Below are 15,135 nucleotides of genomic sequence, written 5' to 3' on the forward strand. Positions count from 1 at the left end.
CAGTCAGGAAAGAAGAGACTGTTCTCTCCAATCGAATGGAGACCTTAGAAAATAATGCCCGGCGCTGCAATTTGCAGATTTTGAATGCACCGGAGGGAAGTGAGGGCACGGACATAAAGCAATTTGTCATCATGCTACTACAGGATTCTTTGGAGCTTGAGCAATCTGAAGAACTCCTAAGTGTTGATATCTAAAGGGTTCATAGGGACCCGTTTAGGAAAAGTCTTCAAAGAACCAAGCCAAGGAAAAAACTTTTCAACTTTCATACCTATTGCCTTAAAGAGTTGATACTCACTCAAGCCCTAAAACTAAAGTCCCTAAAGTATAAGAGTTTTACTTTTCAGGTCAGGTCGGATTTGTCCAGAGCTACACTAGACAAACAGTGGGAATTGGGGAGGAGATTAGATGCCTTTAGGCAGCTAGGTGCCACTGCCCAACTTAAGTTCCCGGCAGCACTAAAGATCATGCACAACAACAAAATGTACAACGTTAGATCGGTACAAGTAGCAGATGAATTATTGTTGGCCTTGGGTGGCAAAGGTGGGTCGTCGGGTTAATTGAGGTTCTAACATAATTGGATATAAACACCCTAATATGACTCCTCTTCTCCTTATGGTGGGCTCTTTTGTAGTTGGATGGTTTTGACTTATGTCTTTAGGAAAAGATTGAAAAATGAGAGTGTCTAGAAAGGAAAATATATATATTTTATAGCGGATAAAATGAGGGAAGGAAAAATAAAAAAGGGAACAAGGGGAGGAGAAAAAAAAGGGGGGTTTTCATTAATTTAACATACGTTTTCTAGTAACTATAGGACACACACAATACGGAGGCTATAAAAATGTAAGTATTAATCCATTATAAGAGGGTCAATTCTTGAACCATGTACACTCTGTGGGCACCTGGAGGGAGGGAGACTATCTTCTGGACTTTGTCCGGATTGATAGGGCAAGGGTTTCCCAGGGAGGGTGGTGGGGGTTGGAGTGGGCACGGGGTTAGATGGCGGGTGCTGTGGGGGAAAAAGTAAAAAAGTTCCTCATGTTTCTCCTGGTTACTTTTGTTTTTTTGTTAATTGGTAATAAAGTGGTCTTTAGCATGATCTTATTGCTTCTGATGAGCAGCCCTTCAGAGTTGGCATGGGTACGGTGTATAGTGGGTGAATTGCAACCTAGACATCAATAGTTGGCAGTTTCTCTCCTGGAATATCAATGGCCTCCGCACTAGTCCCCGAAGGGATAGGATTTTACAATATCTGCGGGATGGCAAGGCACAGGTCATTGCTCTCCAGGAGACACACCTGACGGAGTCAGAACTCCACGCACTTCAAAAAAAAAAAAAACATGGATTGACTTATGTTTCTACAACGCAATCCACTCACATTAGGGAAATTGCGATTCGGTTAAAAAAATCGTTGAAAGTCCGGCTAATATCTAAGTTAATAGATCCTTGTGGCAGAAGGGTTATCTCTACAGTCACCATTGCATGGGGTCAAATTACTCTCATAGGATACTACGGCCCCAATTTGGATGACCCCTTTGTCTTGGAGTCCCTCTTTTTACATTTGCTTTCTTTTCCAGAGCCTGTTATTTTTGCTGGGGATTTCAATTTAGTCCTTGACCCCTTGTTAGATAAGTCACCAAGCAACCGAGCCTTGAATCATTCGAGGTCACGAACCCTCCTATTGGCCAACATGAAATTATATGGCTATGTAGATATATGGAGAATAAGGTCGGGGAAGCAAATGGGAATTTCATTTCGCAACTATAAGTACCATCATCAATCCTGGATTGACTAGGTTTTAATTAGCCGGTCTCTGGAAAAGCTGTAAAGAGCATTACGTATCTCCCCCTACATTTATCTGATCATTGTGCGGTCTTGAGGACATTGGCTTTTACGGGTTCACTTAGAGCTGATCATAGAAGTTGGTCCTTTGATCGTTCGCTGCTCGTTATGCCGGAGGAGATTTCCTTTTTGTTAAAAGAAAGTGAGCGTTTTATGAATGTGAACATTGGCTCTACTAATTCTGTAATAATCTGGGATTCTTTTAAGGCCTTTCTTAGGGGCCTAATAACTAGCAGGGCTTCTTATAGGAGTAGGGTCTACAAAAGGGAGGTATCCTCTAGCGAGGTCAAATAGCCAGACTTCAAAGTGAAATTGATTTGCATTCGGCTGCCACCCCTTTGCTCTTACAAGATTTAATAAACAAACTGGTTTGTGGAAAGGTGGAATTAGAATCAGTGCTGAACGCCCGTCTCTTACAAAGGTGGGAAGTTAGCAAAATCGCCCATTTTCAATATGGCGAAGGGGCAGGGAAGCTTTTATCATGGAGAGCTAAGACCGATCGGGTCCGTAACAACATTAGTTTAATTAAGATGGGCAACGGGTCTTATTCTTCAGATGAGGATATTAGGGCAATTATCCGATCATTCTTTGAAGAAATCTATACTGAGGATAAGACTATTAATCAGGAGTCTGTTGATGAATGGTAAATGAGATCTTTTTACCTTCTCTGACCCTACAACAATCGATCTCATTAGACCAAAGGATCACTCAGGAAGAAGTTAAAAAAGCTATTCAGAGTAGTAGGTCCAGGAAGGCGGCTGGTCCGGACAGCCTCTCTGCTGAGATTTATAGGGTTCTTGAACAGGTGGTTACGCCTTTTCTAACTATATTATTTAATCAAATCTTTCAGGAAGGGATGGCACCACCAAAATCTTGGGATAACGCCTCAATAGACTTAATCTTAAAACCAGGCAAATTACCATCGTCATGCGGGTCATATCGACCAATTTCGATCTTAAATGTGGACTATAAGCTATTTGCTTCCATCTTGGCTAATAGATTGGATTCGGTGGCAGGGGATATTTTACATCAGGGCCAGAGAGGCTTTGTTAAGGGCCGACATCTTTTTGAGTTCACATACGACCTTATAGGGGCCATTGATATTGCCTCTCACGCATGTTTACCACTAGCCGTTCTCACCCTCGATGCCACCAAGGCCTTCGACAGGGTGAATTGGTCATACCTGTCGGGGGTCTTGGATAAATTTAACATTGGAGAGGGTTTTCGCTGAGCAGTGAGACTACTTTATCAGAACCCTACAGCCTCTCTGCTGGTTAATGGTACACTGACAGACCCCTTTAACATCTCGCGTGGAACACGGCTGGGCTGCCCTATTTCTCCCCCCCTTTTGTTCGACCTGTATATGGAGCCCTTTGCACAGCGATTGAGGGACGATATTAACATTACATCTTTTAGTTACAGGGGTAGGGATAAGAGAGTGGCCCTGTACACTGACGATATCCTCATTTTTTCATCAGAGCGTAACTCTGCCCTGCCGGTTGTCATCAAGTTAGCTCAGGATTTTGGCAAAATCTCTGGATATGAGGTTAATGCCTCTAAAACAGAGATTATGATTTGAAACCATAAGCACTTACCAGCTGGGGTTCAACCAAGCTTATGAATGCGATACTTGGGGCTGGATATTGTTCAGGACATCAATAAAATGGTCGACGTCAATTTCTCTCGTATTGCTAAGGAGTGTCGACAACTTATGAGGTCATGGGCTTCGCTGCCATTATCAGTTATAGGAAGGGTAAACATCATCAAGATGACGGTCTTGCCAAAGATCACTTTTTTATTTAATACCATTCCTCTTTATTTTGAACCTTTATTGTTTGTTAAACTACAGAGTGATATCAACTTTTATCTGGGCCCAGCACGCTTCGAGAATAAGTTGGAAAAAGTTAAGACAACATAGAGAAAAGGGAGGGTTGGCAGCCCCAGACCTTCAATTATACGCCTGGGCATTTCAGCTTAGTCATTCTCGAATGTTATTAAAAGTGGGATTGGGGGCTTGTTTAGTGCCATGCTCAACGGGGAAGGTTTTGCACAGGAAGGGTTCCTTTTTAAGTTTGGAAATCCCAAATTAAAAAAAAAAATCAAACTGAAGGTCTTGCAGGGCCTGGCTAGAACTTGGGCTAAGGTCAATACTATCACAAAGACGGGTTACTTTTCAAGCAGAGCGCCCTTATGGGATTCACCGGGGAGCCTGGGTTGGCTCATGGATAGTCTTGCCTTGCCTTTGAGGGAGGCCGGTTTGGTAGTCTGGGGCGATTTGTTCCTTGATGGAGTTCTAATTCCCTGGGAATCCTTGAGTGCTACAGTTGGCCCTAATCTCTCTAGATTCAAATACATCCAAATAGCTAGTTGGGCACGTACACAGGTTATCCATAGGTCTAAATGTCAACTAGGTGGAGGTACTTGGGTGGAATCCCAACTTGTTGACAAAACTCCAGCAAAGAAGGAGGTATCATTTTGGTATCATTTAATTCTGGAGGAGATAGATGGTGATTTCCAACTGCCCGAAACTCTATGGGCAACATATTTTCCAGATCTAGAGGTGGGAAGTCTTTGGACTTCCTCTTTTAAATTGTTATGGGACATTGTCAAACCAGCATGGCTCTGAAGAAACCATATTTTTGTATTGCATAGGGCCTACTATTCGCCCCAAAGGCTCTCTAAATTTTCGACAGACCGTCCAGTTTCCCTGTGCAAGATGTGGGGCAATTGCAGCATCTGACTTACACATGTTCTATGGACGTCCACTCTTAACGCCTTTTTGGCACTCCATTGGTACATGTCTTACAGCCAGTCTGGGTTGCCCGGTTACGTTGAACCCTGCCTTAATAATTTTTGGAGTCACGGAAGGGGTCGTTGGTCTCTCCAAAAGCCTGTTCTTTTATGCAATCCCTCTGTCCAGGAGGGACATTTTTTATTAAATGGAAATACTCTGTACCTCCCTCCTTTTTCAACTGGCAGGCTTCTATATTACAGGTTTCGAGACTTGACCTACTAAAATCTGGCAATCTTAATAAAAGAGCATTTTGGCATCTTCTAAATTGGGCATAGTTCACGACCAATTACGGAGGTTTTTTTTTCCCAGTTTGCTCCAAGGATTTCGCTGCTTTTGGTTATCCCCTTCATCTCTGCTGGCAGAACCCAGACCGGTTAGATTGCGCCTAGGTTGTGGGTACTCCGGTGCAGCAAAACATCACCCCTAAGGTCTCTGTGAGTAGGTCTAGGAGAGTTTGATTTCACAATTTGGTGGGCAGGTTCATTCCATGCCTTCCAAACCAGATCACTGAGGTTGTGTGTCACTCTCGACTTATTCTTACAACCTGACCAGGGTAGAAAATGAGGACCAAAAAAAAAAGAAAAAAGCACACAAGACGCACACTGACAATTCAGAATCCACAAATGAAAATAAAATTATTACATAAGACAAATTTCAGCGGTTGGTACAGAATTAAAATAGAACTGGTAAATCCATGTCAGGTTCCTGGTAGTACAACCCACCAAGAAACCATGATGTGCCTAAATCTCTGCACCTAGGCACCTGATAGAGGATACGCCCATGGGAGTAACTGGGAGAAAAAAAGAGAAGAAAAGGTTAAGTGAGATCAAGGCCTGGATCCGCCCTGTAGGTGGGCTTGTCTCAATCAATGAAGCCTTCTAAACCCTTCTTACAGGGAACCTCTGGGACTGCAAGGGATTATAAGGTCAATAGAATACACCAGTTAGGAGCATTGACTATGGTGTAGCAATGAGACTGGACAGCATATGCAGCCAATCCAAATAAGAATGAGTAATCTGTAATACGGTTATGGCAGAAAGAGCTATAATGACCTCCTATCAGACCAGAATGTCAGACACGCAACCAGGGATGCCGAAAGACTGTTAGGTCGCAAGCTCCCATTAAACCCCAGAAGAATTCAGGCTAACCCAGAGGTGAGAATATCAAATGAACCTGTTTTGTGTGGTCTAGTGCTTGCGTGAACCCAATCTACCTCTCAGTCGTCCATACTTTCCAAACCTTTCCAATCCTGCAAGCGACTTGATGTGTGAAAATGTTTCAGAATTCTAACACTACCTAGTATGCAAAGTACCATGCTTGGTCTTCTGTAATGAAGCACTTACTTGTGCCAGCAAGATGGCACAACAGCTGCAAGAAGAGGAATCCTGTATGAGGACTTGGTATTGTTAGACTTCCAATTGTTGAGCACCATAAGAAGGTATGCTTAAAGGGACTATATAGGAAGCAGCAAGGAAGTGTACTCTTCTCAGAGAAAAAAAAAACACTAGTGCAGAAGTACCAAAATGGTAGCATACACGGAGAAAGGCTTGTCTTAATCCCACCTATCTTGGCTAGTCTTATAATATATTCATCAAAATAAAAAAAGAACTTCTAGTATGTGGAGACAGCAAGGACTACCAGTGGAAGCGTAAAAGTAGTGTCAAATGAAAAGAGTATATTTACAAAAAAATGTAAGACCTCAATGTTTCTCTTTGATGGATCTTACATTCAAGTTCACACATGGATTAAGATAAAATGCACGCTACATACAAGTGAAATTTTTCCAGGTACCATGCAAGTTACAACAACTAGCCATTTTTCATCCATGTATTAGCATTTGCAGGTGTTGCACTAGAGATGGTGTTCAAAAAACTGACTAAAGGCACTAGCGCCCGAATCATCGAGCATTTAAAATAGATGGGCAAATTCACTACTACAAGCACACAAACTCACTTTATTCTACTCCTCAGCATCACAGCTATTAATTTTCCCCATTTGTATTTCTAGTTTATTCAGCACTAGCAGAAATAAAACAATCGCAGTTCATATAAGTCAATCATGCCAAAGCAATGCATGGCAGAAAAGTAATCAAAACTGACCAACTATTTTTGTCCTTTTCTTGTTTGGCCGCTTCATTTCCTTCTGACTCTTCATAAGCTCACGCAGCTTGAAAGGTATCTCCTGATGGTCCAGATTCTTTGGTTTGGCATTGACCTTCTTTTTCTCATTCCTATGTGTGAATTTTAACAAAAATGTCAAAGATCATTGAGGAAAAGTCTGGAAAACAACACAAAAATAAGCCTGTCCTGGCTAAAATAACCAACTGATTTACACTTAAGAAAATTACATTGTTCTACTAGTGTGCCGTTTAACACAGCTAAAATGTCCTGCTACTTTTTTAATAAGCCAAACTAAGAACCAGAGACATCAGGCCGTTGGCACCCAATATGCCAAAAACTTGGCTACACATTTAAATACAATAAAGTTACAATAGCATGGGAGTCAGAAATATGACACTCTAGGAAATGACCCAATGAAACAATAAAAATGCTCCACTACACTGAACTAACAGTAAATACATCTAACTACCCTCTAAAAATGGGGTAGGGCAGACTAATAGGATTCACATTGTCTAGAACACAAACAGAAATAATGGTACAACAAGAGAAAAGATAGAACTGCTAGAAGAGGTAAGCCACAGGGACAAGGAAGGAGGTGGGCAGACTATGCTCAACTGCCAGTTTGAGTCTACTCTCAATTTGTATTCAACTTGCAATAATGCTGCATGTCTACAATTTGCAGACGGTTTACATTTGAGTCAAGTATTAGGTATAGCATGCACTGCTAAATGGAGCACGTCTGGCCAGGAGAGAGAATGTAGCATGTGGATGTGGACCTAACCAATGGTGCTAGATTGAAACACTGGAGTACAAAATGTTAACAAAATGCTTCTCAAGATAATCACAGGAAAGTATACAAGAACACCTACTATCATGTTAACAGGCATTTTAGATCGCACTTGTGCACACAGTGTTTCATGTCTCTTCTACTGTGCATAATATAGCATGAAACAATAACAAAAAAGTGGAATGCGAATGTTCTATGCAGTATTTATTTCAATTTCTGGGAGATTGCGGGTCCCTGCTGTTAAGGGCAGGGATACTAAGTAAACGCATGTGCTCTTCGGGGAGATCTGGCAGCATGTACGACCATGACAACTGCAAGTTTATCAAATGGACTGGCTCAGGATAAGTAAAGTAAGGCTGAATCTGACAAATCATATTTAACCACAATGGAAAAGCGCTTGAATCCAAGTAGAACTAGGCCGCCTTCTTAGACCCCTTCTAATAACATTATTCACCATTACATACGGAGAAAGAAAGAGGATTGGCATAATTGTATTGGAGAAAAAAAGATTAAAATCTATTTTGAATTAAAATGAAGCTTTGAAACTATGGATTACAGGTTTGCAAATTGCGGACTGTCTGGGAACAAGGTACATAGAACTAAGAAACTGTGTGATGCAAATACTAACATCCAGTGACTTGCCAAATTACATGCAACATTAAGTAAATGAGTCACAACAGACTATTATATATTTAAAAAAAGGGTCAATAAGGATTAGGCTTTATTGCTCTCCATACGGCCTGCAGCTTTTCAGCTTATAACATAGTCATGTTTTTGTTAATCTTTCAGTGGTCTTGGGAATGGAGGAAGAGTGTATCATGGCAGGTTGAAACAGCATCTAGCTATGTCCCAGTGCCTCAGACCTCTTACCCCTATCTGGAATCAGGACAGGTAGCTGCTCTAAAATTCTTTTTAAGTCTTCTTATTAATGTTTACGGTAAGCAATCATAACGTAAGAAAATCAAAATAACAGTAAATAATAATAAGCCGACCAACCATGTGTGCAGTGTTTCAGAGAGCGGAGTCTAGTTATATCAGCAGAGACCCACGGGGGGAGGGGGGACAGAAAAGCAAGCTAGTGTCAATACAAACCATATAAAGCGGTCAGAGAACCCAACAGTGTTTCAATTGGCTTCTAAAGGGAAATACTGCAGCGTCATTAGTCATAGAGCAAGGACTATAACAGGGAGGGTGTCAGGGCTGTATTACGGACTGGGGTTGATACAGGAGATGTGTTTAGTCATTTCATATAATCTCGTAAGGGCTCCCACATATCATCATATCACAAAGCCTAATGCTAGGCACCACTACTTAATTTGTAAAAATTGAGGTGCTGGGTCCTTCTCTGGAGGCCACTGCAGCCTGCACCATCCATTGCCCCTGCCAACGCTGCCAAGGACAGCACCAACACAGCTACTAGCATCCGCACTCCCTACAAGAGTGACAATTCAGACTATTCTAAGCCACCCACAACTATAATAATAGTGTGGGCGACAGGTATTACTCTTTTTCCATATTATATTGACTTATTAAACACTGTTGTTGTGCTAATTTAAAAATTTGAAATACAGCACCGCCATGTAGTGGACAGTCAGAGGCGATGCTCAGCACCGGAAATCACAGGTAGGCACCAATAATGATGCGTATACCTGCACCTGCTCATTACAATGCATACCATTACTCAGATGAGTCTCAAAGCTGGGTGCAGGAAGAAGCGGGGGAAGTGAGGAGCTTCATACATGCCAAGGTCAACCTTAATCCTGGCAGCCGTCCCCGGGCGCACGGGATATCAACAACATATCCCAGAAACAGGGTTAGCGGCTTGCAGAAGTGTCAATCAATCAATCAGTGGTTTATATAGAGCAACTACTCACCTGTAAGGATCTCGAGGCGCTATGGGGTGGGGGGCTGCTGATCTGTGTGGGGCAGGGGAAGTCTAAGGGGCAGGTCTTGAGATCCTTCCCAAATTGGATCAGCGACAGGGATACCCAAGGTGGAGATGCAGAGTGTTCCAGGTCTTGGCGGCAAGGTGGGGGAAGGATCTTCCTCTGGTTCTAGTCTTGTGGATCCTTTGGACGGTGGCCAGGGCCAGTTGGGTGGAGCGAAGGAGTCTGGCGAGTACGTGGAATGGGAGGGAGTGGTTCAGATATGCTGGTCCTGCGTCGTGGAAAGCATTGTAGGCATGTGTGAGGAGCTTGAAGGTGATTCTTTTGTTGACTGGGAGCCAGTGGAGTTCTCGAAGTTGTTCAGCAATGTGGCAGTGGTGGGGGATGCTGAGGACCAGTCTGACTGCAGTGTTTTGAAGGTTCTGTAGTTCCCTGAGAACTTTCTGGGTGGCGCTGGCATAGAGTGTGTTGCCGTAGTCGAATCTGCTGTTGAAGAGTGCATGGGTGACCGTCTTTCTGGATTCTGCGGAGAACCATCTGAATGTCTTTCGAAGCAGGCGGTGCATGTGGAAGCAAGATGAGGATACGGAGTTGATCTAGCGGTTCATTGTGAGCAAGTAGTCCTGTATGATGGAAAGGTTATGTGCATGATCCATTCCCAGTGCTGCGGGTCACCAGGAGCAGTCCCACACTGAGGAGGTGGGTCCCACGATATGTACTTCAGTCTTGTCCTAGTTGAGCTTGAGGCAGCTGTCTTTCATCCAGGTGGCAACAGCCTTCATCCCGCTGGGGACGTTGATTCTGGTGGCTGTGGGTTCGTTGGTGAGGGAGAGGATCAACTGGGTGTCTAAAGTCAATCACCACGCTCAGTGCCTCTGCCACTTCAGTCAAAGGATCGGATGTAAGGGGGTGAGGAGGAGCAGGCCCATGCAAGGTGCAGGAAGTCCGCAGGGTCAGTAGAGCAACAAGTGCAGCTCGAAGAGCGTGTGGGGTCCATCTGAACAAACCGGTAAGGGTTGTAGTATACACAATTAAAGAAATGAAAGTGTATAAGCCTTTGTCTTTGGTTAACAGAGTTGTTCACTACAATGCCCCTATCTTTTTGGGAAATAGGGTCCCCCTAACTTAACATCCCAGGATTCCTTGGGATCATTCACTGCAGAAGGAAGAAACTCTTCGGCAACCCGATACAGATGAGTACCCCATCCCTTGGAATTGGTCGAGAGGTACATTTGTGTGAGCAGTCACCTACTCTAAATACAAATGAAAAATGATGTTAACTTTGGATCATCAAAATACCGTGATTATAGAGAGGGCTGGGCCTATGCTCTTTTTTTAAACTCTTTACTACCTGGAAGGTGGCCATAGTGGTCAGGAGAAGAGGGAAAAATATGCCTCGCTTCAAGAGACATGGCAGAACCCTATCTTTCAATTTTGAAACCGGCATAGAACCTGGCCCATTGAAATCCCCTGTCCACAGAAAACACCATGATTTCGGCATGATCGTCAGTTCTACTTCATAAAATCACCAGCATTTCTTTCTGCTTACTTTAAGAAAAACTTTCATTGAAAGCCAGATATACCAGAAACACCAATATGGTGCAAAAGACTTTCTCTTCCTTTCAGTGTGTGGTGTAAGATGGCAGATCGTCATTACACTGTCAATTAATGATAGCCAACTGCACCTTAAGTTAATATAACCATTTGGGAAGAGCTAGTTTTACTTCACCACAAAGGAAGACAATTACCCCCTGCTGAAATTAAAATCAGTGAACGGACAAGCGAAGCAGTGACCTGGCTGCAGCTTAGGATCTGCAGATGAAAGCCTAATTTTGCAGGTGTTATTGAGAGTGAAAAATTATAAAACTTTTATTCCATGTAATATGAAAATTACACTGAGCAGTATTTCACCTGAAAATTGCTACAAAGTGCAAACCTCACATAAAAAAGTCACAGAAATGCCAGCAAAAAATGGTTTTAGAACAAGTACGGTTCATGGAAAAAATTAATTTCTGTTGGACTCTACCCAGTCCCCCAGTGCCGAAAAGACATGAACATTTAAATTATGTGTGTCAAACATTCTACATGCATATTTATGCTTAATGTAAAATTTCAGACCTTGTGTTACCCCCACTTGTTGCTCCATGTTACACTGTTTTTGACTAGTCGGACAGAGATCCTGCTAATCAGAATCCCAATCTATCTGCTTTCTCCCTAAAATGGATTGACATATGCTTCGGTAGACTCCTGATTGGATACTGGGGTATCCTTATCAGTCCCTAGTATACGGTATCCATGTACCAAGGGCATAGGTACCCCAGAGGCCTCCCATGGATTGAAGCATGTATTATGCCACCCATGTAAGGACATGCAAAATGGAACTACAGGCCTGCCATTGCAGCCTGTTTGAGTTGGTGCATGCACCACTTGCTTAAGATATAGGTTTACTATATCTAAGGGTCACTGCACTTAAAACCTATAAGTCACCCCTACAGCAGGCCTTGACAATCCAGAAGGCAGGGTGGTTGGTTCCAAGTGAGAGGGTGCCACTGCATGAGCAGGATACCCCTGCAGCCTACGGAGTCCATTCTCCCGGGTTGTTAGGGCTGCAGACATTTACGACATAAAGAGTGGCGTTCTCGGTACCAGCCTTCTAGTCCCGGGAAGCCCAAAATGGTTGCTGCAGACCAAAGAGACATTTTTGCCCTCTTGCTGCTGAGCCAAGCTCGAGCAGGGGAAGGCAGAACAATAGGCATCCTGTCACTGGGAAGTGTGACCACCTCCCAGACAGGATTTAGTTTATTAGGCCTGGGTGGGTGTGCTTGCCAGCGACTGAAAGTCTGCATGAGGGGCACATTTGGTGTCCCTGTGCATAGTCCAGTTCAAACCAGTCCTGGGAGCCGTTGGCTTCTGCTCTGGCGCGAAACTGGACAAAGGGCATGGGAGTAACTTCCATACTGTCCGGACCCTCCCCTAGGAGATCTTCTGAATCTGTCCAACCCTCTACCATGGGTACAAAAGGACTTACCTGGCTGTAGGATCCTAAATTTAAAGTGGACAAGATTCTGAACCAGAAACCACTGAACTTCGACTGTCTGGACACTCTGGACTTCGCTTGAGCCAGACTTTGTCTCCCACTCCGTCCAATGCATCGTCTGTGCCCGTGCACCATACAGGCTCTGTGCAGGACCTATGGAGCATCAATGACAACCAAAGACATCTCCCTTGGAGTGAATGAGTCACTGCCCTACAACCGCAGGTCCCACATCACGATTGACCGGTCTGCTGCTCCTGAGCTCCTAAGGACTTCGAAGGCTCCAGCAACACGGGCGGTGGGTTTCCAAGTCTCTCAAGGTCTGAGCTGCCCTCTCACCAAGTTTGAGGTTGGAATCCCTTGTGGGGACTGCATTACCCATACTCCTGTGCACAGAGTACTTTTGCAAGTGCACTGGGCACTGAGTAGCCCCAACCTCTGGCACCATTTCCACCAAAGAACTTCGGCCTCCTCGCACTGAGTGCTCCACGGCTGTTGCTTTGTGAAACTGCTTGAGGTCCCCTCGCGACTCTTGTGCCTCCGGCCTGGGGGTCTTCTTGAGGGTCATCTTTGCTTTTCTTGGGCTCCCCTCGTTGCTCCAGGCTTGCCCCGGCTCCACTGTGTTTGGTGAGTTACCTGGACCATGCTGGTCCGAACCGTAACCTTTCTTGACCATCTTCGCGGGTTACCGCTGCCAAGGCTGGTTAGTGCTCCAGCCGGACACCGGCCCCTCAGCACTCGACATCTTTCATGGGACAGCTTTTATCAGGCTCCTGGTCATCCTCAACATCTCCTCGTCCCGGTGGCTGCAGGGTCAAGAACCCCTCAACCCATCTGAAGCACCAGACATTGGTCTACCGAGCCCCCGGTCACTCCTGAATGACCCAGACTCTGTCCCCTTTGTTTTCAGATACTCTTCAACAAGAATCCACCTTTGGATTCTGACGGACACTCTTTTTCTTCCAAGTATTGACTCTTCTTCAAAGTCCTCCATAGAGTTCAAAGGCAGTTTCCGACACCACTTCAGACCTATGCACCAGGCTTCCCTGGGGTAAGTAACTCTGGTACTACGGTATCCATGGGTGAGGTGGCTCTCCAGCCTCCTAACTTCCACGGGGTTTTGTCCACTCAGAAGGGTCCCTAAACTTTAAACCTTCAACCACAACTATCCCGTAGAATTGTATGTAGCACGCGGTTGTGTTCACACACTGCACCCATCCTCCGTGGGGTCCCTGCTTGCTCATCTTGGATGGTTACTTGGGGTCCCAGTGATTCTACATCCTCTAGACACTGTATTGACTCGAGTCGTGGTTCTTATGCCACTATTTTAGTATATGGTTTGGGCTCCCCCTGGACCCCACAGTGTATTACAGCTACTTCGGATTGTTTCTGTGTTACAGTATTGTGTGTCTTGTGAGCATCCTCGTGTAGAAGATACTATGTCGTACTTTAGTCTGTTATGTTAATAAATACATATTTTTATAACTACTGTGTGGCTCTCCTTTCATTTAATCAATACTATAAGGTTGCATTCTGGTAAAACAAGCTACTTAACATTTCTTCAAGACTAAGCCGGAGGACTGCTCTCTACTGCTACCACTTGGATAGCTTTCTAAGGTTATCTTTGACCTCCTAAATCACAAGGGATGTTTGGACTGGTACAGGGTACCCATTTTAATTAGTGGACAGCATAAACCAGGCCAGCTTCTCACACCTCGCCTGCATTTTTGAAATTTTGCGTGGCCTCAAGTTAAGGAAGGAAGAGGACTGGTTGGTGCCGTGGCTGTGAGCACTCTCTGACCTAGCGTCATGCCATTCACCTAGCCATTGCCCCGCTGCTCACCCCGGACAGCTGATTTTGGCTTCCGAGAGGTCCACCAAATCAGGGGTGAACTCTAATGTGGCAATTGTGCGGCTGGGGGGTTACCTGGCTGCCTTGCTCAACTGTGGCGCTTAAGGCATCTAACGGCTTACCGCCTCGCAAATCCGGTCTGCATTATTTATTTATTTATTTATTTAATTTTAATATTTATAAAGCGCTGCATATACCCGTGGGCGTCAAGGCGCTAAAACCAATATCAACTAAGGAAATGTGAGGGGGTAAATTGAATGGATCAGATGAGAAGGAAATGAAAGAGGAAATTACTGAGAGAATAGCCAGGTTTTCAAGAGTTTGCGGAACTGAAGCAATGTAACACTCTGTCTGATATTGAGATTATGGCGCTTTCCCGTATGTGGAGGGCCCGTTCAGTGGCAACAACAGCATTGGGAGCCCCTGGCCAGCAGTGGAGAAGGGGACTGCCTCTCGAGTGGGTCACCTGATTATGAATCTCTTGAAATCGGACAAAGCTGCCAGCCTGCTTCAAGTGTATATGGAGGATGGGTCAGACATGGCATAGAATCACTGACTGCTGAAATATTAATGGCCACAGTTTAAGCTGCGGAGCTGGATTCACCTGTTCTGCCAGCTCCCCTGTTGTCGACTGTGATTAGCAACAATGTTGCAGCCGACTCTACTACTCTGCAACAAGGTAACTTTGTAGCTGTGACTTTATGTCTGCGCTGCCCCCTCTGTTCCCTCTCTTTTGAAAGTTGGTGAGAGGCAGCAGAGTTTGGTGTCTGAACGCATTACTAATGTTGAGGAGGCCACGGAGGGGGCAAATTAAATCGAACAG

The 15,135-nt window shown here is 44.4% G+C and overlaps 1 protein-coding gene across 1 annotated transcript in view; it reads right to left on the reverse strand.

The window, feature by feature from the left end:
• CCDC137 (coiled-coil domain containing 137) overlaps positions 1 to 15,135 on the reverse strand; it is a 117,711-nt gene that overhangs the window by 38,329 nt on the left and 64,247 nt on the right. Inside the window, exon 2 of the mRNA XM_086931001.1 lies at positions 6,733 to 6,863. Coding sequence (XP_086787127.1) covers positions 6,733 to 6,863 — 131 coding nt within the window. The remainder of the gene's footprint in view (positions 1 to 6,732; positions 6,864 to 15,135) is intronic.

This window comes from Lissotriton vulgaris, chromosome 7, assembly GCF_964263255.1.
Source record: "Lissotriton vulgaris chromosome 7, aLisVul1.2, whole genome shotgun sequence".
In the NCBI taxonomy this organism is placed as follows: domain Eukaryota; kingdom Metazoa; phylum Chordata; class Amphibia; order Caudata; family Salamandridae; genus Lissotriton; species Lissotriton vulgaris.